General features: G+C 42.1%; 2 protein-coding genes across 2 annotated transcripts in view; one reads left to right on the top strand and one right to left on the bottom strand.

The window, feature by feature from the left end:
* Positions 1 to 677: 677 nt before the first annotated feature.
* On the top strand, positions 678 to 11,683 carry pcolce2b (procollagen C-endopeptidase enhancer 2b). The gene is made up of 9 exons (XM_050056736.1): positions 678 to 879; positions 1,173 to 1,281; positions 1,682 to 1,937; positions 3,112 to 3,236; positions 4,355 to 4,491; positions 4,587 to 4,750; positions 5,757 to 5,840; positions 9,130 to 9,297; positions 9,639 to 11,683. Exons 1-9 carry the CDS (start codon positions 746 to 748, stop codon positions 9,767 to 9,769), a joined length of 1,308 nt encoding a protein of 435 aa, XP_049912693.1. The 5' UTR covers positions 678 to 745; the 3' UTR covers positions 9,770 to 11,683.
* Positions 11,684 to 11,976: 293 nt separating this feature from the next.
* The window catches only part of trpc1 (transient receptor potential cation channel, subfamily C, member 1), a 22,120-nt gene continuing 13,619 nt past the window's right edge, over positions 11,977 to 20,477 (bottom strand). Inside the window, exons 10-13 of the mRNA XM_050056636.1 lie at positions 15,447 to 15,631; positions 14,685 to 14,886; positions 14,101 to 14,295; positions 11,977 to 12,481 (exon numbers count right to left, since the gene is read on the bottom strand). Of these exons, the coding sequence (XP_049912593.1) occupies positions 12,254 to 12,481; positions 14,101 to 14,295; positions 14,685 to 14,886; positions 15,447 to 15,631 (810 nt within the window). The 3' untranslated portion in view covers positions 11,977 to 12,253. The remainder of the gene's footprint in view (positions 12,482 to 14,100; positions 14,296 to 14,684; positions 14,887 to 15,446; positions 15,632 to 20,477) is intronic.

Below are 20,477 nucleotides of genomic sequence, written 5' to 3'. Positions count from 1 at the left end.
TTTGTTTGTACTTATTTTACCACCAATGTTTAAAGATTGGAAATTTGGCATTTTTTTAAAACACTAAAATTCTAATGATACCACTAGTTATGAAAATCACCATTTAAATCTGAGTTATAAAGAAATATGTAGCAAGTAGCTGCTTGTACCATATTATTCCAGCAGGTGGTGCTCCCGCTCCCATTGGTTGTCATGTTATCTCTATGTAATCTGTGTCCTCTACCTGTGCATATTATTCTGACAGCCCACCCTAAGGCCATTTCAAACACCTCTTTTAATAATATTCAGGCAGCTGGTGTAAAAATGTAAATTCCTGTCAGAGAACAGGCCACAGTTGTGCTCTGTTGCTCCAAACCTGCGCAGTATGTGTGTTATACACATTGCAGGCACTGAGTTATATGATCTTGGATATCAGTCAAGTCTTTGCCATATGTTGCCTGTGCATATGGTCCACAGTGGCTGGAATGCTAAACCATTCATGTATGACTTCTGGAGTCAAGTTTTTTCATGCCAACTCCTTCAAGGTTTTTCAGGCCAGGTGCCGAGACCTCACACCCTCCCTGCGCGTCTTTAATGTGTTTTTTTTTTTTTTTTTTTTTTTTTTTTGGAAAAAGCAGCAGCCTGTGCTCCGTCCCTCCTTCCACGCAGAACAAACGCTATATTCATCTGCTCCGGCTTGCAGTTACTGAAACTCCCTGCAGGAACTCCTGGCTACTTTACTCCACCGTCTGAGCTGCTGAACACAATGCCATTCATGCCACGGGGCGAAAACAGGCGCAGAGCCTGCTCCGTTAACCAAACAATGTGGAGAACATGCAGTGTTTTTTGCGCATGGAGTCTACTGTTTTTGACAGAGGTCTGTGCGCAGTCCCAGCGGAGGTACACCTTTATTTACTTTTTTTTTTTTATTATTATTAATTTGAAAGCTTTATGGGTGCGCAAGGTGTCAAGGATCTCATGTAGCGTGTGGAGGGGCAGCGTCAGTGCACTGGAGTTTATGAAGAGGAATATTCTGCAGTCTCCTGCCTCCAGTCAGGACATATGGCGCATTGAATTACATCTTTGTTCAATCAACCGCATGCTGGCGTTAACCTCTATTCATGTCTATTGCTTTAACACATCGTCATCATTTGATATATTTGCAAACAGAAAACATTCTTTCCCTCCTTCAGACCATCCTTCACATGCGGAGGAAACATCACAGGGGATTCTGGAGTAATCGGGAGCCAGGGGTACCCAGGAGTTTATCCTCCTAATACCAAATGTGTGTGGAGAATCACAGTGAGTCCAGTTTCATATTCATCTACTTTGCTGTTCAGAGCCTAGAATAATGATGAAGATAAAATGTATAGCTAAATTTAAACACATCAAACAGCTGTACATTATAATAATATGATCCACTGACTCCAAACTCCTAATTTCCTTCTAAAAATACTTAACCACAGCTGGCTCAAGACAGTTTTTGCTGACTGGCTCCATTACTGTATGACAGTCAAGGTCATATGTGGCAAAGTTACTGTTACGATATGTTAGTAGCATATGCATGTGGAGAATAGTTCTAATGGACATAACTGAAGTAAGAAGCCAGATCATGTATGGGAGGTGTTTATTGTCACATTTCATTGCTCACACTAATAATGATATTTATATGAAACCCTCGATACTCTCTGTTCCCACCCAGGTCCCTGAGGGTAAGGTGGTGGTCCTCTCCTTCCGCTTTATTGACTTGGAGAGTGACAACCTGTGCCGCTACGACTATGTGGATGTTTACAGTGGCCATGTCAGTGGGCAGAGGCTCGGTCGCTTCTGTGGGACATTCAAACCAGGAGCCCTGGTTTCCACGGGCAACAAGATGCTCCTGCAGATGGTGTCTGATGCCAACACAGCTGGGAGTGGCTTCCTGGCTGTTTTCTCTGCTGCTCACCCACATGAGAGAGGTAGGCAAACTTGGGGAAGAAGATGCTTTGAGACTACTTTTGGCATGCTGGCTCCTAATGTCGCTGTCCTGCACTTTGGTGCCAAGGTTGCAGGGGTAGCAGCTGTGAAGAGAATATCTTGCCGCAACCCAAGCATGAAATACAGAGCCACATGGGACTGTGTCTCAGCCATGACTTCACCCCATAAAGGAATCCGATACTGGCCTCGGAGTGTGTCTGTGTTGGCACAGGGTCAGTCTTTAAAAAGCAAATTAACAAGGCTGTATAATATGAGTGGCTCGGTGAGGTCATCGCATGATACTACAGCATCCAGACAGAAAGAGAGAAAATGACCTCCTTAAGTAGGATTAATTTAACACTTTCAAGGCATGCAGACACACAGAAAAACAAAAGAGGATGTAGTTTTTCTTCTGCGCAGTGAAAACCAGTGACCTTTGGGGGTTTTGACTCATCAGAAGCAGGAATATCTCAACATTTCTCACAGTATGATGTGGAATTTCTCACTGGCATTTTTCAGAGGGCCTTAGGAGAAGGCACGGGTCAAAAGAGGTCAGAAGTATCACTTAGATTTGAACGAGCCTCTTCCTCTCTGCAGGGTTGCAAAGTCACGTCTACAGTTATTGTGGAATTTTAATGGCTGGGTCACTGTACCCAAGAGGCTGTCAGCTGCAGTGGACAATGCCTATTAACCAGCCCGTCTTGCTCTTACACAATAGACAGTAGCAGGTAGACCGCTGCCATATTGTGTCTGAGCATTGTCAAACCTGCACAGCAAAACATTTGTTAAGTGTCTATTTTTGTCACAAATTATACTTCTTCTTCAAACACGTTGGAAAGGAAACATCAGCCTAAGTGTATGTTGCGAGGAAAACACGTCTTTAAAAAATGCAGCTCTTTGCCAGTCTGACAAGCTTGTGAGGTTATTGAAATGGTGTTTCTCAGATGCTGGGAACCATGCTGCCTTTTTTTTTTTAACTGTCCACTGCTGCGCTGGACTAATGAGTGACTTAGGCTGCACATAATGACAAAGAAGGCAATGATAAGTGGTATTAAGGAAGTGGTTAAGCGTGCCATTTCCTGCCCTTTAAATGATAATGAATAAGGAACAGGAATGATATTTTGCAGATTATTCCTGATGACTTTCAAAGATTAATTTTCAACTGTCGCTCTACAGGTGACCAGTACTGTGGAGGCAGATTGGATAAGCCTTCAGGGACTTTCAAAACACCCAACTGGCCTGAGAAGGACTACCCAGCTGGTGTCACCTGCTCCTGGCACATAGTGGCACCAAAGAACCAGGTCAGGATGTTCAAAATGATTGAATCTTTTCTTAATAAAAGGAGATGTAGACTTCTGAAGAAGAATACAGAGTAAGGTACACTGGCCTATTAAACAGCTTACCTGTTAGACAGATTAAAAAAAACTCCATGTCCATGTGTCCACAGTATCATTGACGCTCCATGCTAACACTGCACAAGGCCAAGATGAGATGTTGTGGATTTTGCAGGCATATAACTGATGCTGTGTCTCAAATCGCGTACTTCTGTACTTACACTTACTATTTTGAGTGCATAAGTGCGTTCACACTGAGAAGTATGGAAAAATGCAGTGCACTATGAGTACCCGGATGGTGCATTCAAAACGGTCAAGAAGTTGAGTGTGGAACTATGGACACTTCTCGCCCTCAATGGTCGCCATCTTGGCTACGTAGCGGAAGGGGAGGGGCCACTTTTCAAACTGGAAATGGCGGCCGAGGACAGTGCGACCGTGAACATCGCTGCATTGTACAAATACGTGTTGTACTGTTGTCAGGTATAAGCCAGCAGTATGTTTATTGGGTTAATTTAGCAGTCTTTAATGATTTGGTACCGCAAACGATAACGCGAATGCTAATGCTAGTTTGCTAACTAGCTAATTTGCGGTCGTCATTTCCGGTAGGTGCACAATGGCCGTGTTTGGTTTGAGACAACACTACCCTGTCGAAATTTGCGCACTATGCCAATGTGCACATAGTATACTACATGTAAGTGTACTAATGGAAGAACACGATTTGAGACACAGCATTAGTCTCACTTGGGAAATAAAGCCTTAAACCTGTGTAACAAGTTACCACAGCACTGCATGTGGAAAAAGCTGTATTTGTGGTTTTAGCATAACAACTCCTGAATTGTGGGTAATGTAGATGTCATATTTTCACAAGGAAGACGTTCTGTAGTTCTGCTGCACAGATTTTTATCCTTTTTCTTTTAAACTGTCATGCTAAATCAGTGGAGCACTCTTTAATGGCTTAAAGTGTAATGGGTGTGGGCCAAGACTACATCATCCCACAAATGATGGTGGCACCCTTTAATCAAATACCCTGATAGCCTTATTACAAGCTTTTGCTTGATGAAAGAGGACTTTGTCTCCCGCTGCAGATTATTGAAGTCAAGTTTGAGAAGTTTGATGTGGAGAGAGACAACTACTGCCGCTACGACCACGTCTCCATCTTCAACGGGGCGGAAATCAACGACGCCAAGAGGATTGGCAAATACTGCGGAGACAGCCCCCCAGCGTAGGTGATTCTGTCATAAGGATTTTCACTGAAGCATCCATCCTGTGAACTCCTCTCAGTTTACACTCAGTCTGCTCGTCTGCTTTCCTCCGCAGGCCGGTGTTCTCAGACGGGAACCAGCTCCTCATCCAGTTCCTGTCAGATCTCAGTCTGACCGCAGACGGCTTCATTGGACACTACAAGTTCAGACCAAAGAAATTCCCCACCACCACGATACCACCCACCACTACCTCGCAGCCAGTCACCACCAGGCCCATACGTAGGTAGCAACTTTTATCTAATAAAAACCTCTAGAGGAACTCTAACATCTGTGTTTGTTGATGTAGCTATGAGGCACACTGGCTCTGTACCACTGGATTCTCTTGCTAACATGTGGGTTTCACTTTAAACACAAGGGACATCTGCAATCTGCTTCTGATAGCAGATCTGGGCAAGGAAAGAGCAGAGGGAAGTGTACTGCTAGAGTCATCTTCACACTGCTTATAGTTATGAATCCTGAATCAAAGCTGCTGTACAATACATGTGGATAAGTAGTTAACATAATTAAAACCCTCTGTTTACATAAAATAGGTTAAAGCGGTCTGTCAAACAAAGAAAGAAGTCAAACTAGCGGGTTGTCACAGTTTGGGCTGCAGGTTTGATGCATCCTCCTCCTCTGTAGACAGAGAGTAGAACATACCGTCCCGGAGACTGCAGGTCCTATTAAAGATGCAGCCAACAGCAGCACATGTTCAAACACAACATATGCTAAAACTGTCTTCTGCTCACATCTCTCTTGTGTACACAACACAAGTTCATATACAGTGTGGGCATGTGCCCGCGCCCGCAATCACAGCTCATTTTCATAGTCAAACTCACGTTCCCACACACTGTTGTTTTTTCCCTTAGTCAAGCCAGGCTATTTTGGCGCCTCCCTGCCATGATGTAATACTGTGACAGCGCTCTCTGGGTGACTTATCATTCCTGACTTTCCCCCTCTCCTGTTAGAATAATATTTAGACAGTCACCTTGTATTTTCTACGGACTCTTTATTATCTCTAACTCTAAAAACAGATGTTCGCCTGCCACATTATCTCACTATTCTACACACTGCACATTGTCTCTGGGGCTGACAGCCATTCATTAGGAGACACTTTTGTGTTACTGAGACTATCCTGTAAATAAACCACAGTTAAAACAGGCGCAACCGTAACATACATGCTTGTATCACTGGCAGGCGAAATTACAGAGAGTGAATTTTCTTTTGTTTGTGTGTGTCCCTGCAGCTCTGAAGTACTCCGTAGCCCTGTGCCAGCAGAAATGCAAAAGACGAGGAACACTTGAGAGCAATTACTGCTCCAGCAATTTTGGTAAGGACATCAATGCTTATTGCAATTTATTTAAACCACATTTCCCAGCTTTGCAAATGTTACAATTGAACATGTTTACTGCTATTGTACATACAAGCACAAACCTTAACAGTACAGATTCATTAGAGATTTACATCAGAAACCAAATCTCCCCTAACAACCTCTTTACAGTCCTGATCATGTCGCTATCTTTGCTTCTATGATTTCTCCCTGCACATCTCAAAGACTTCCTTGATAGCCTGTCAGGAAGTGAAGGAGTGTATACAGTAGGACACAGTTACCTCTAGTGTAAACACCCACGTACACTCGGCCTCTAACCGTGGGCAAACTGTTGATAAATGAGCATGTTGATTCAGGCTCGGCCTTCGTTTGCTACTCTCTCGCTCTCTGATGTTTACCACATGTGTTCAACTGGCGTTTCAAAGAGTTCACTTGGATTTGCATCGGGAACTGAGGATAAGGCGAGCGACGTGGTGGTGCATGTGGAAAAAGATGTCGTGTGATGTGGTGGCGGGGTCAGCACCCAGTGTGTGGCATCACATTTTAATGAAGTGGCGAGACTGAAAATTGTTTGTCTTATCAACACTTAAAGCCATGACAGTTGGTATTGTTTAATCCAATGAAGTGATAAACGCACTTTGAATTGTCAAAAGCAATTTGCTGGTTTATGTAACAGTGGCATCAGATACAGTGAGAATACTGAAGCAGGCAGTCCTCTGGCTATTCTCATCCCTGTCAGGAAATGAAACCGTATGCGAAGTCCAGACATATTGGTACCATCAGTGTAAAGAATCCTGTTCATGCTGAATGAGACGTGATTCCCTCTCACTCCGCTGGCTCCAGTCATGGCTAAATGTCATGTCCAAAAACAAAACAGTGGGTTTTTTTTTTTGTATTTTTGGAGACGTGGTGAGACTAAACAAGAATTGACTGAAACTTCATCCTGCAAATTTGTCACTTTTGTTAGCAAAACAAAAGACAAAAAAAGAACTGGGAGTTACAGGAGGTAGCAGCTCTGCATTTGGACAAGTTAACCTGTAAGATGATTTATCAAGGAGTTTAAAACTTTAACTTTTCTGTCTTTTTTGTTTGTGTCCAAAGCAAAAACTGAGGTGCTATCTGTTTTATCTCTATATTAGATTGTATAGTGTATCAGTGGTTCCCAACTGGTCCAGCCATGGGGTCCAGATTTCTCCTTAGTCAGTAGTTCAAGGTCCACAGTTTAATATATGCAGTGTCATACTTGCATTTGGTCATGTCATCATGTTAGTTTGTAGTCTCTGTCAAGTAGCTGTCCACTCGTCAGTAACTCTACAGCAGGAAATGGCACATCAAAATAAAAGCTAAGCACCAGAAATTCGCTGTACTTAAAAATAAAGTGTGTTTTTTACAACCTTGACATGTGACTTGCTTGTGACTTGCAGTCCATTCAGAATGGATCTGTGACCCACCAGTTGGGAACCACTGCTATATAACATGGAGTGACCCCTGCTCCACTGACTCACATGAAAAACATTTTAGCTGTCTGCTGGACCATTATGATATCACACATTTAGTTTGGCCTTGTCGCAGACAGGGCCATATCCTGGAAATGCTTATCTTTGAAAGTCTTAAAATTACAGTAAATGATATCCTTGATGTGTTCTCTGAGTTTTGGGAAGGAGCTATTAGCTCATGGATGGATGACGGAGCCATAAAAAGGTCAAAGGGGGGACTGTTGAAAGCCTGAAAGGCAACGTTGAGAGTCTATGCTGTTAATTCACCATGAAGTCTTTACAGACAGGCTGCACTATACACTATAAAGTAGTAGGCACACATTGTTCACATTTCTTTTTTCTTTTCTTTCTTGACTAACACTGTTTTAGGTTAAATTCCCCACTGTAAATCTCAGGCTCCCATTTCTCTGATGTTCAAACATTTGCTGTAAATTCCTCACACTGCACATATTAGCCCTACATCTCTTACGTTTGTGGTGAGTCCATGACTTTTGCTCTAGAGCCAGATTGACTTTGTAGGCTTTTGGTGAAATATCTTAACTATCAGATAGATTGTACTGAAATTTGGTGGAAATATCCAGTGTGGGCAGAAGGCAAATCCTTGTGACAACAATATCTGATTGACAATCATGGTTCCCAGAGGATGAATCCTATGGACTGTGGTTGCTTTGGCACCACCATGAGGTTTTTTTTTTTTTAATTTCTCAAAAATTATTAGATGTATTGCCATTTTATTTGGTACAGACACTGAAGCCTCCCTCTGGATGAATTGTGTATTTCAGGCCTGTGTGTATATGACGACAGAGTGAAAAAATGAATTTCCCCTCTGTGATCAACAAAGTATATCTTCGTCTTCTTCCTGTAATAATTTTGATGATCCCCGACATTCCCATCAGCCTTAGCTGTACGTATTAGCGCATGTCAGCATGCTAACATGCTAACACACTAAATTAAGATTGTGACCATTGTAAACATCCGCTTGTTAGCATTGTCATTATGAGGATGTTACCAGCACATGGGAGAAGTTTGTCTTCAGGGCTTTCTGCCAAAAATCTATTCCTTTTAAACCAAACCATGATTTTTCCCCCCTTAACTTAACCAAGAAACCCCTTTCTGGCAGAAAGCCCTGAGGGAAAACAAAGCACTGGTCTGCATAAGCACAGCTTCATGTGGCTATAGAATCTTGTGAATCGTCTGTCTAATATGAGCCTGTAACATCCTTCCTGTACTCCTTTGGTTTTTCAAATTCTCATCATGTTGTTTTGTTTAAAGCTTTGGCTTTTGTTCTAACCACAGCCCAGAAACAGCACTTGCCAAGTAGTGATGATTTTGTAGTTTATAGAATCAAAACTCACATCTCTGCATCCATCTCTAGGCTTTCACTCTTGTGTATAAGAAAACAAGGTGTGTTTAAGTTCTAGTGTGTAGGATTTAGTGGCATCTAGAGGTAAAGTTGCAGATTGCAAGCAACCTAAACTTCTCACATGTGCCAAACATGTAGGAGAACTACAGTGGCCAAATTGCAAATGGCCTTATCCAGAGCCAGTGCTTGGTATGTCCGTTCTGGGCTACTGTCCAAACAATGTCGTCTCATTCTAAGATAACAAAAACACAACAATTCTTAGTTTCAGGTGATTACACTCTGAAGAAAACATATTATGAATATTAGATTCCATTTCTTCCAATAAGTCCTCCTAAATCCTACACATTGGACCTTTAAGTATTGTGGATGTTCAGTACTTGTGCATGAGTTTATTTTTTACGATCTATGTGTATGTGTGTGTGTCTGACAGTGATAACCGGGACTGTAATTACTGCGGTGATGAGGGGAGGAAGTATGTACGCCACTGTCTCTATCATCAATGTGTACAAAGAAGGAAGTCTGGCCATCCAGCAGGCAGGAAAGACCATGAGCACCAAGATCATTATCCTGTGCAAGAAGTGTCCATTCATCAGGAGAGGTAAGTTCATGGAGTGCAGGCAAACTGGCAAAAAGAAAAGATCCATATCTAAATTATGATAATCAGCATGCAGTTCCTTGTTGACTGTTTTGAATAACCTATGGCTCTGAGTTTGCCTCCTTTGCTGTGCCGTCACGCTCAGTTGATAGAGCTCGCTCCAAAGTGTGAGGTGAGCGGCAGAACTCACTGTCCAAACAGTCAGAACATTAAATACGTTTATATGGATGCATATAAACATATGCTATACAGACCTGCCATGTGGAGATTCTGATATTTGGCCTTCCTGAATGTCTCTGCCGTTCCGCCACTGCATTCAGGTTTTTTTTGTGTGACCTCAATAGGCTTGAACTACGTCTTCATGGGCCAGGTGGACGAGGAGGGCCGGGGCAAAATTGCCCCTCACCACTTTGTCATGGCCTTTAAGACGAAGAACCAGAAAGGACTCAACGTTCTGAAAACCAAGCGGTGCTGAGTTCCAGTAGCTCTGAAGATCTCCATTTTGCCGAAAGGCTCAGCTGTGGATGGAAACAATTAAGCAAAAAAAACCCATCTCCTTCTCAACAACACAAACACAAGCCACAACAACAGAACTGAATCTGGATGCAGAGACGCCAGCGCAAATCTACATGATTCATTCAATAAGGGGCAACTTAGATTAATATATTAATATATTATTAATTTTGCGGCGGATCGCAGCGTCTGTAATTAAAGGAACAGTGTGTGAGATTTAGGGGGATTTACTGGCATCTAGCGGTGAGAATTACAGATTGTAACCATCTGAAACTTCTCCCGGTTAGAATTCCTTCAGTGTTTATTGTTCAGGAGATTTTTACCATGAGCTGAATTATCTTATTAGGTCTCTTCCTCTGCAAAACAAAGGGACCAGGTGATTAAAACCAGTAAAAACTCTGAATAAAGCAGTTTCACGTTACAAATCAGTGTTTTATCAATGCTGTTTGGCATGTCAGGGACGGGATTCTCACTCGGCACCTATGAATGTGTGCTCACCTTATTTCTGATCCAGGAATTCAGGAAGTTTTTACCATGAGCCGAGTTATCCTCCTCTGCAAAAGAAACGGACCTGGTATTTTAAATGAATAAAGCAGTTTCATGTTACAAATCAGTGTTTCTCTGATGCCATGTGGTGTGTCAAAGATGGGCCAGTAGCCCAGCCCCTGCTAATGCGTGCTCACCTTTTTTGTCTGATAATTTATAATCCAGACATTCAGGAGATTTTTAGTGGGAGCCGAATTATCCACGGAGGGCACTTCCTCTCCAAAACAAACTGACCCAGTGATTAAAACTGGTAAAAACACAGAATAAAGCAGTTTCACATTAAAAAATCAGTGGTTTTCCGCCACTGCTCGTCGCTGCTAGGCTGCTAACTACAGTGGCCAATGTTAAAACCTGAATGGTCCTCTCTAGAGCCAGTTTTTGGTTTGTCCATTTTAGGCTACTGTAGCATGGCGGACTCCCTATGTACTGTAGATATAAACGGCTCATTCTAAGGTATTAAAAACACAACAATTCATATTTCCAGATGATTATAGACTAAAGAAAACATACTTTTATATTATATTTCATTTCTGCCAATATCCTCCTAAATCCTGCACACTGGACCTTTAATAAAAATAGTAAGTTAATCTGTTTTGCAACCTCAGATTAATCAGCAACACAATTAGCTGAAGTTTCCATCCGTACTCCTCAACCCATTCTCACTCTGCCTAGTCACGTTCCTGTCATGCCCCTGGCAGGGATTTAAATCGTAGCCAGCAACAGGAGCCCAGAATAGGGAGAACAGCAATTCACAGAGACATGTCTCATAAAACAAACATTAATCAGACTGTTTAAAATTTTCAGTGTGCACATCTGTTCTGACATCCTATGATGGCACTATTCATTTCAGATCTTTCCACATTCTACTTTTCAGTTGTTTCCCTGTGAGGCCATGGAGCGCAAAGTGAATAAACAATGGGATTTATTTTTTAATATGCATTAAACAATGTATTAGTATCCATAGGGGACTGGTCACAGCTGATTGTTATAGTTTTACTGATGGCATTAACAACCTGCAGTTATTTTTCTGTGTTCAATTTTAATGGCTAGGATTTGGAAGTTTTTAAGTGGTGATAAAAAGTGCAATATTTAATATATATATGATTCTTTTTGGAAGATGTTTATGCTGGGAGGAGGACCTTCCTAGCTAAAGCTCTTTTTTTTATTTTAGTTTGTTTACAGATGCAAAGCACGCTTTCAGCATACATCATTTACTTGTTTTTAAAGGCAGAATTATGAAATGAAAAATATTTTCATATGAAAAAAAGTCTGTGAATATTATTTATATTTTATTGTTTTCATCTTCCCAAATAAAACTCCTTTAACGTGTTGTTTTTGTTTGTGTGTGTTTGTGCTTTCACCTGGAAACCAAATAATGCCAAATAATATGTGACTTGGTCTGTTGAGGCAGCTATGCTCTGCGAAGCATGAGAACGGATCAGGTGTGTGTAATGTGACTCTCACGTGGACTGGACCGCCGGGCAGTTGGCTGAACGGTTGACAGTTTTCTGGCTTTCTCGACTGAACGGCCAAAGATCAGTTTTCAAGGAGAGAAATCAACAACTTCAAATCTCAAAAGCAGTGTTTGTATTCAGCAAAATCAGCTCTTCAGGGTCAAATTTTTCCATAAATCTTTATTCATCTTTCTGTTGAAAACAATGGCTTTCTTTATTTACAAAAAGGTTGAATAGCTGAATAATACATGGGGGGCCTGAGTCTGGAGGCTTTGGTGGAGAATATATATTTTTCTAGTTAAGGTCCAGGTTTAAAAGTTGCCCCTGTGACTCAAAAAGAGCAGAGTTTTTTGCACATGCTCGGGTCACACAGCATCCCAGATAAATGAGAAGCAGAGGTTTTGTCAAGAGGAGAGGGGGAAGGGGAAGAGACATTTAGTCTTTTCTTAGCTCCTTGGGTAAAACATGGCATATTTGGAGGTCCGGAAGCCGAGCAGGTCCCTCATCTCGTTGCGAAACTTGGAGAGGTCTTGACGCAGGTCGTTCAGATTTTCCACCGTGGCCTGGTCTGTGCTCTGCATCTTCTGCCGCGTAGAGGTCAAATAGCGGTGAACCAGACAACACATTATCTTCTGATAGTTCTCATCACGTTTCTGCTTCAGGTTCTTCCACTCCTGGAAAGGAAAGACCATGAAGGAACTCAGATCAATGAAAAGACAGACGGACATTTGTTCAACATTAAGGGAATGGATTGAGTTTAAACATCCAGAAAATAATCAAAATCAGATTACAAAGATGAACTGGAAGCCATCTTCCTGTCACAAGTTAAAGTCCTCCTCCATTAAAAAATGTGCTTTTCTCATGTTCATGTCCCCTAAAATGTCTGACTTTGATTGTACTGACTTCTATCTAAGCAAAGTTTGTCAGTACAGAGAAATTATCACATTCCTCTACTGATGAGGGAGATGCCTGTGTGCTTCCCTGATATCAATGGAGGAACAGACTTTAACACAACACCAGCAAGGAAACCTGAAACCTCCAGTGCAGAGTGGATATGTCAGTACAGAGAGGGAGAGTGAGAGTTAACATTAGCACAGTAAAAATTTTGACAGCAAACGTGATAGAGTGTGCTTTGTGCAGTTTTTGGATGTAAACCAGTCCAATGTGAACACGCTGTAACATTGTAGCAGCTGTTATTGGATGTTTCACAATCACTAATGTTGCATCAGCCATCAGCCTGCATCATCTGTTAGTCGCCAGTTTTGGTGCACAACTGACTTGTTATCTAGGTCTGGGTCTGACTGAGGCTCAAACGTGTGGCTAAAAACCTCTGATAATTCCTCTAACGCTAACCTCAGCCATCTTGATGTGCAACGCTCTTTCACCAGTCAACCTAGCGCTAGTCTTTGTTTTAGCGCTGGAGAAAGTAAAAATAAATCCTACCGCAGGCAGCGATGGGGGGCGTGGCAGAAACAAGATCCAGAATTTATTAATGAGAGAGAAATAGCAGATGTGTTTCCAGACTGCAGACTGTATATAAAGGTGGATGATGCATTTCCATTTACTCCTACTGTGCAAAAATGAAGCCAAAATATCCCGGACTAAGCCGCTGCTATCTTGTGCTTGTGATTTGGAGCCAGTGTCCGCGCAGTAGCAATCTCCGCAATGAGTCACAGTTCCTGTCCAATCACCCGTCTGACCCAATCGCGAGCAGTGCCACTGTTAATGAGCAAACCAAATGGCACACACAAATTCCCTTTTCACATTTACGATACGATATGATATGATGCGATACGATGCATGTGATACGATATATTTTATTGTTCCCGTAGGGAAATTTGGACTCAGGAGCTGCACAAGTATTGCTGCCTTAAAATAGTCCATAAGAAATGCGACAGAGTCCAGGTCGCTAGCAGAGCAGCGCCAACAGAAGCATCAAATAACTAATTAAAACCAAACTTATCAGAAAAATGAACACTTCAGCAAACAGCAGTGTGATAAGAACCACCTAAAATGACAGAAACCATCTCTGGGAAAAATTTATTTGACATGTACTTTGAGTTTTTAGTTTGGCCCATGTCCCATCCGCTAACATGGAGGGGGAGGGGTTTATGACCTTTACTGCAGCCAGGCACCAGGGGGCGAATGAGACATTTTGGCTTCACTTTTGGGGAGCTGTCATGTCGTCCATCTTTTTTTATACAGTCTCTGTTCCATCCCCTTTTCCGATTTTTGGTTGCTTTTTATGTGGTGAAACCATGTTCAACATAACCATCGCAGAATATATACTTACCTTGAGGCTGTTCTGTCTCTTCACCTTGCCCTTTGAGGTGTGCGAACAGATCCACTTGCTGATGCTGGTCACCAGGTAGCAGACGGTCTTTGGGGAGGGGAGGATATTGAACGGTGGAGGCATGGTACACTTGTCATCAAAGTAGCTAAGCCACAGTTTGGCGCGAGCAAACTTCCACTCCTTGTCCTCGTGGTTCTACAGAAGCACAACCGCCATTAAAAACAGTCAGAACACAGGAATGTGAGAACTCACTTTCACTTACACTGTTCTCCATTTAGAGAGGAATCTTGAAAATGCAAACATATTATCTGTGGAAATCCTTGAGGGGGCGGATTTTTTTTGGGACAATGATGTTTTACTTAACATAATGGAAATCAAACAGTCGTTCAAAGGAAGCAGAAAATGTGCAGCAGGGTTCCAAGGTACAAACTCTTAAACATCTGTGCAGCATTTCAGGGTGAATTAGAGAAAAATCTGATCTTAACAGTAAATGAAAACAGTTGCAACGTTTGGCTCCAAGTTGAACTCAAATTACCCTTGACAGCACTGAAAGTCATTATGTGCCAAAAATGGTTCACACTTACCGCAATTTGTCTGAAGCTTTTATGGAGCATGGCCACCAGCAGCTTGGTCAGCACAATAACCACCACAATGTTGTAGGTGCCGATGATCATAGCACCCACAAAAGAGCGCAGCTCTTCTGTGTAGCTGATGCGGGTGACGAAGAGCGCAACGTGTGCCAGGGAGAAGATGTACCAGAACAGGGCATAGCAGGTCCCCATAAACCTGTGAAACAGAAGAAGCTGGTAGATTTCAGTGGGTATTTAGGTGCTACTCATTCATTCATTTTCCGTAACTGCTTATCCTGTTGGGGGTCATGGGGAAGCTGGAGCCTATCCCAGCTGGCATTGGGTGAGAGGCAGGGTACACCCTGGACAGGTCGCCAGACTATCACAGGGCTGACACATAGAGACAGACAACCATTCACACTCACATTCACACCTATGGACAATTTAGAGTCACCAATTAACCTGTATGTCTTTGGACTGTGGGAGGAAGCTGGAGTACCCAGACACGGGGAGAACATGCAAACTCTGCATAGCAGGGCTCCCCCACACCGGGGTTCAAACCCCTAACCCTGGATGTTGTCATATGCATTTCACAATAAAACCCATAAAAGCGGCATCTAATTTTACAGTGAAATCATGAATCATAATAACTTCATCCGTTGTAAACCGATGATAAACAGCCCCACATATAGTGTCCAACATCTCTCAACAAGCATTCTGCACATTCATCATCGCCATCATCGCAGTACAGAGTGACAGATTGAGGTTGGCCCTTACGAGTGGAATGCATCATTGCTCTGTTGCTGGCAGAATATGCCCTCGCAGTCCTTTGGCGGATTCTTGTATGAGTCTTTGTGATCCTTTCCGTAAAGCTGGGTGAGTCCAATGGTGAAGGAGAATAACACCAACAGGAAGAGGCCCAAAAACTTGCCAAACTCCTGCAGCATCTGGCCCATGGAGATCTGGGGAAAAATGAAGATTGGACTGTTAATCCTGCTCTGCTTGATCTGATGTAATCAAGTGGACATGAGTCTTTTTTTCTAGTTTTCATAGCCAGTTTTCTGCCAGTAATCCTCATTAACTATCAGGGGGCAAGCTGGGGTCAGATCTGACACCAGACAGGATGTCTGTCTGATCCTTACAGAGATTTCTTAACAACTGAGAGAAGTTCATACAGTAAAGGAAGGGCCTTATCTTTGCATTGACATTATTAAGATGCACATCAAATTCATCTTTGAGTCATGCCCTTGGAGTCTCAGTGATGTGGTCTGCAGATGTCACGAGATTTGATGTACTAGATTTTCTTGTTACTCTTATCAAGTGGCCTTTGTGGACACATTTGAGAGTTGGAAACAACCCCTCCAGAAACAAGCTAACAGAGGTTTTTCTTAGCAGACATTTTGATGTTTATCAGGAAAACCACAGGGAAAAGTAATAGTGTTAATGAAGGAAATACCATTAAAGTGTCCCTGTAAACTGCGCTGTATAATAGCAATGAGCATCTAAATAGAATGCAGCCAACATTATAAATGTTATTAGTTACACCTGTGCTTTCCCTGCTATAACAAGTCAAATGTCTGCTGTCTTAAAAACTTAAGCTATATTTCTTTGCTTTCCCCCCCATGCTCTTGTTTAGCAGTGACCGCCTGAGGAAGTGGAAAAAGCAACATATCCTGGCAGCTGTAGTGCTCTCACCCGACAGGGAAGACAGACAAACACGGACGAAGCCGAAGAGAGGGCCTCGAAGACAGAGCAAGTCTTCTCAGACCTTTGGAAACTGACTATTTATAGACCTGAGTGGCCTATTTGTTTACTAGGACCTAGAGATGCTCAAACAAGGTCAGAACTCGCCCTTGCAAAACACAAGCACACACACAGTGTCCAATGTGAGGGATGACCACTTTCCCGCACCTCAAGGTGAATGGCGACTAGAGTGTTTGCGCTGAAACCCAGGCAGCTTGTTTGAGGAGAAGGGCTAGTCTATTTGGGTGATTCATTCTCTTGTCATGTCTAAATCCCCCCAGTGTATTCCTCTGCCACTTTGTACACGTCTGATTTAGGGGCTGAGGGTGTTCCCTGCTTGCCCAGCCTGACAGGTAGCCTAACTTAGGTACTGTACAAACACAGCAGGAATGCAGCAGGTCAGGAGCTCTTAACCTTGACTTGAGGGGGGTCTTGTGCATCTCAGGTACCACAAATGCATCCATGTACACGCAAACTGTCTACTCCATTCATATTCATTTGCAAATATAGTAAACAGTCCTGTTTTGGTTGTTTGTATATAAACAGAAAAATGTTGTATCCCCAGCAGATCTGTGGTATGGGTTGGGATGCTAGCACCGATGCCACACAAAGATCTTTTTAAGCCCCTGTATGGTTCTTTAAAGGTTCTTTACTGGTCCCTTTCCCCAGTAAACGAAACCAAACTGAGCTGAAGAACCAGTAGAGAACCATTTAATCGCCTGTGTTGTTCTTAAATGGTTCTCTACTGGTTCTTCAGCTTAGTTTAATTAAGTTTAGTTTACTGGGGAAAGAAGAAAAACACTGCATTTAAATATCCCACAAACAGTGTATTTCCTGAGGATTACATATTAAAGCAGAGGCTCTTAATCTTCTTGCACACATGTGCATGGAAATGTTCCAGGTTTGAATAGGTAATGTATTATATTTCTCAGTAAACATTTAGAATCGAAATCTTTTAAGCCTCATATTACTCATTGACTCGTCCATGGTATATATGGGCCCTCTAGTGGTTCTATATAGCACTATTTGACAAAGATACTGTATAGCATCTGTATAAGATGGGTGCCACATAGGGGTGTAATGTTACATCGATCTGGGTCGATATCCCGTCGGCAAAAAGGCAAAAACATCCTTCCTGGAAGCGAAGGCTTCTAGGGCAGTCTTCTGTTCCTCTCTCAAGGAAAAAGATAAGTGTAGTTGGCTTCGCGTTCCTTCCAAAGCTAAATTGAATGGACGCGGTCCTTCAGCAGCTGCCATCTTGGCTGTTTACTTTTCGACTCCTATGGCGCAGTGCTGTCCTCATCATGTTACGCCCTGTCAGATAGACTGATCTGATTGGTCCGATAGGTGATTCAGCGGGTTCTGCTCGTCGGGGCCAGATCCCCGTGCAGTGCTAATTAGAATTTGCTAGGGGCGGGGCATCTAGATATCCAGGTTACCAATATCACTGATGCAAAGCAAAATCACCAATACATGTCGACATCTTTAAGATACCCCTTTTATTTTGAAATTCCCATGGCCATTAGTGTCACCATTTCTGCCACACCTCCTCCATAAACATTTAGCAGTGCCAGCACCCCAGCACCAGGCAGACAGTGGTAAGCAGCCAAGGAAAAGACAATGAGGATATGTACTTATATCGTCTCATATTGATCATGGCAGACTGTGTGATATCAGCAAATATCGTATTGTTGACCAAAGAATAGATATAATATTGTATTGTGATATTGTTGCTGGTTCAACATAGCACTGAAACAGGTTCCCCCATGATTACGAGCATGAAATTATGTATTTCTGTGTTTTATTATAAAAATAAAAATTACAAAGCGTGCATGGATGGATGCCATGGAACACTGTACTTCCAGCCTTGCTATTTAACAATTTTTATCTAAATCATTTAAAGGAGCCCCATGCAACAGTGAGAACAATAATATAGTAATGGCGTCCTGAGCGTAGAATGAAGTCACGCTACCCATGTGTGTGTTGTAAAATGAGCTTCTCTGTTCTTTGTTATATGGAACGGCATGTTAGTACACGTGAGTCCCGTTTGTGTTTTTCATTGGCTGGCTCATCACTGCTGCTGCGCTCATATGGCAGTTACCGCTGATATTGGGACGGTGTTGTTGTGAAAGCTTAACGCCCATTCTCCAGTCCAAACTCTGACTCACAGATGGGCTAATATACAGTATATATCGTATATAGAGCGACATCACTTTTCTTGTGCTGCTTTCCGGAGTTAATTAGTGTGATTTCTTTCAAGGTATGGGAAAAGACGGCAGTGAGCAACTTAGTAAGAAATTTCCCACAACTTGCAAAAAAACAATAGATTATTACATTTTAAAATTATGTTACAGAATTATTATAAATTTAAGCACTCTTTCCAGGTCAGTTCCTTTTTTCTTTTTTTCTTTATTTTTTACTGTTTTTAATTGTCTTTTTTTTTCTTTTTTTGCTAATTGTTTTGGGTCATTTCTTCTTTTGCTGCTCATTGCCTTCTTCCCATGTTTTTAAAAGAAATCAAGCCAATTTGCTCAGGTTTCAAAGGGTTAAATGCATTTTTAATTTCTCTGCAAAGCACTTTGGCTCACATTTGATTTATAATCTGTTCCATAAATAAATTGACTTCCAATTAGATTTAGCGAACAGAAGGAAAAATGTTTGTCCAGAGAGTTTCTTTTTATATTTTTTGTTTACCAAGATGTTCCTGGAACTGCCTCAACACTGTTCCCAATTTGTTTAAATGTCTTCCAGCTGTGAGTCTCTTTGTCAAATGCATTGTGGGACAAAAGCAATCACTAACACCAGTTGGTAAGCATTTTACACTTCTGCCATGTAAACACACTGCAATAAATACTCAGAACTTGTGTGCAGTGTGAAACTGGGACACAACTTGTGTCTTTTTCTCTCACACACACTCACACATGCCTCCTGGTGTTCCATCAGTTATGGGAGATTAACACCGTTGGCGAGGTTAAGTCTGGGCCGTGAGTGAGCTCATTGTAAGCGCACTGTTGATAGTAGACATACACAGACACACACTCACACTCTCAGTCACTCTTTCCAACCTCAGTAGGGGGCACTACCCCACAGAAATGTGAGCTGGCCTCTTCAGGAAGGACAGAATCAGGCAAACGTGCATTACTGTAACCCACACAGCACTGCCTCACTGTCTGTGTGTGAGCAGGAGCTGGTCTGAGTGCAGCTAATTGCACGCTCACATATCACAAGAGTGTGGAAATGTGTGGGCGCGTGTGCATTAGCAGGGAGGTGTGTCTGCCATGTGAGTGAAACACACACAGCCACATCTATTTCCAAAGCTAATACTTTTTCCATCCTGCCAAGCCAGACAGTGATGTCACAGAGTGAGCGAGTGAAAGAGGAAAAGAAGAGAGAGGGGAGGAAGAAAGATGGAGACGATTGTAGCTGAAGCGCTCATTAACAATCTAAAGGGCACTCTTAGCGTTTTATAAGTCAACCACAAACAGCACTTGACTTAATGACAGGAAGGCATCCCTACAAATAGACTGACCTCACTGCATACCTGAGGACTGCTTTATATAATAAAGTCATACACGCAGGAAAAACGAAACCTTGCCAGCAAAAAGTCAGAGATGTTGGCTGGCTTCACAATCCTTCTGCCAGCTGGCTGGATGAACCACAAAATCATGATGCGATAAAAGGGACACCTATGGCACTGAGGTTGTTGAAGAGCCTCAGCAGAAAATATTCAAACCAGATTTTTTGGCTCGTCTAGGAATGTGGAAAAATTATGACATAACAGAATATTTTTTCACTGGGTTGTAAAGTAAATTTATCCATTGAGTTTTTGACTGTCCACCGGAAATCAGAATAAAGAGATGAAACCTACGCTGCTTTATTCAGATTCAGATTCAGATTCAGAATACTTTATTAATCCCCGGGGGGAAATTGTTTTTGATCCAATGCTCCGTGCAAAGTAGAAATAGAAATACAGCATGAATGGAAACAAGAGATAAAGATGAAGATATAAATAAAATACTAAAATAGACAATGAAATAAGTAAAATAAATATTAAAGTAGACATTA

This window comes from Epinephelus moara, chromosome 11, assembly GCF_006386435.1.
Source record: "Epinephelus moara isolate mb chromosome 11, YSFRI_EMoa_1.0, whole genome shotgun sequence".
Classification (NCBI taxonomy): domain Eukaryota; kingdom Metazoa; phylum Chordata; class Actinopteri; order Perciformes; family Serranidae; genus Epinephelus; species Epinephelus moara.
Note: the sequence above shows the minus strand (reverse complement) of the source record. Positions and strands in the feature narration are given on the sequence as shown.

Excerpts from the sequence above, each read along its gene's own strand:
- pcolce2b (XM_050056736.1), top strand. The coding sequence starts at position 746 with ATGCCATTCATGCCACGGGGCGAAAACAGGCGCAGAGCCTGCTCCGTT. Across the intron at positions 1,282-1,681 it reads AATGTGTGTGGAGAATCACA|GTCCCTGAGGGTAAGGTGGT; the intron begins GTGAGTCCAGTT and ends GTTCCCACCCAG. Across the intron at positions 4,492-4,586 it reads TGCGGAGACAGCCCCCCAGC|GCCGGTGTTCTCAGACGGGA; the intron begins GTAGGTGATTCT and ends TTTCCTCCGCAG.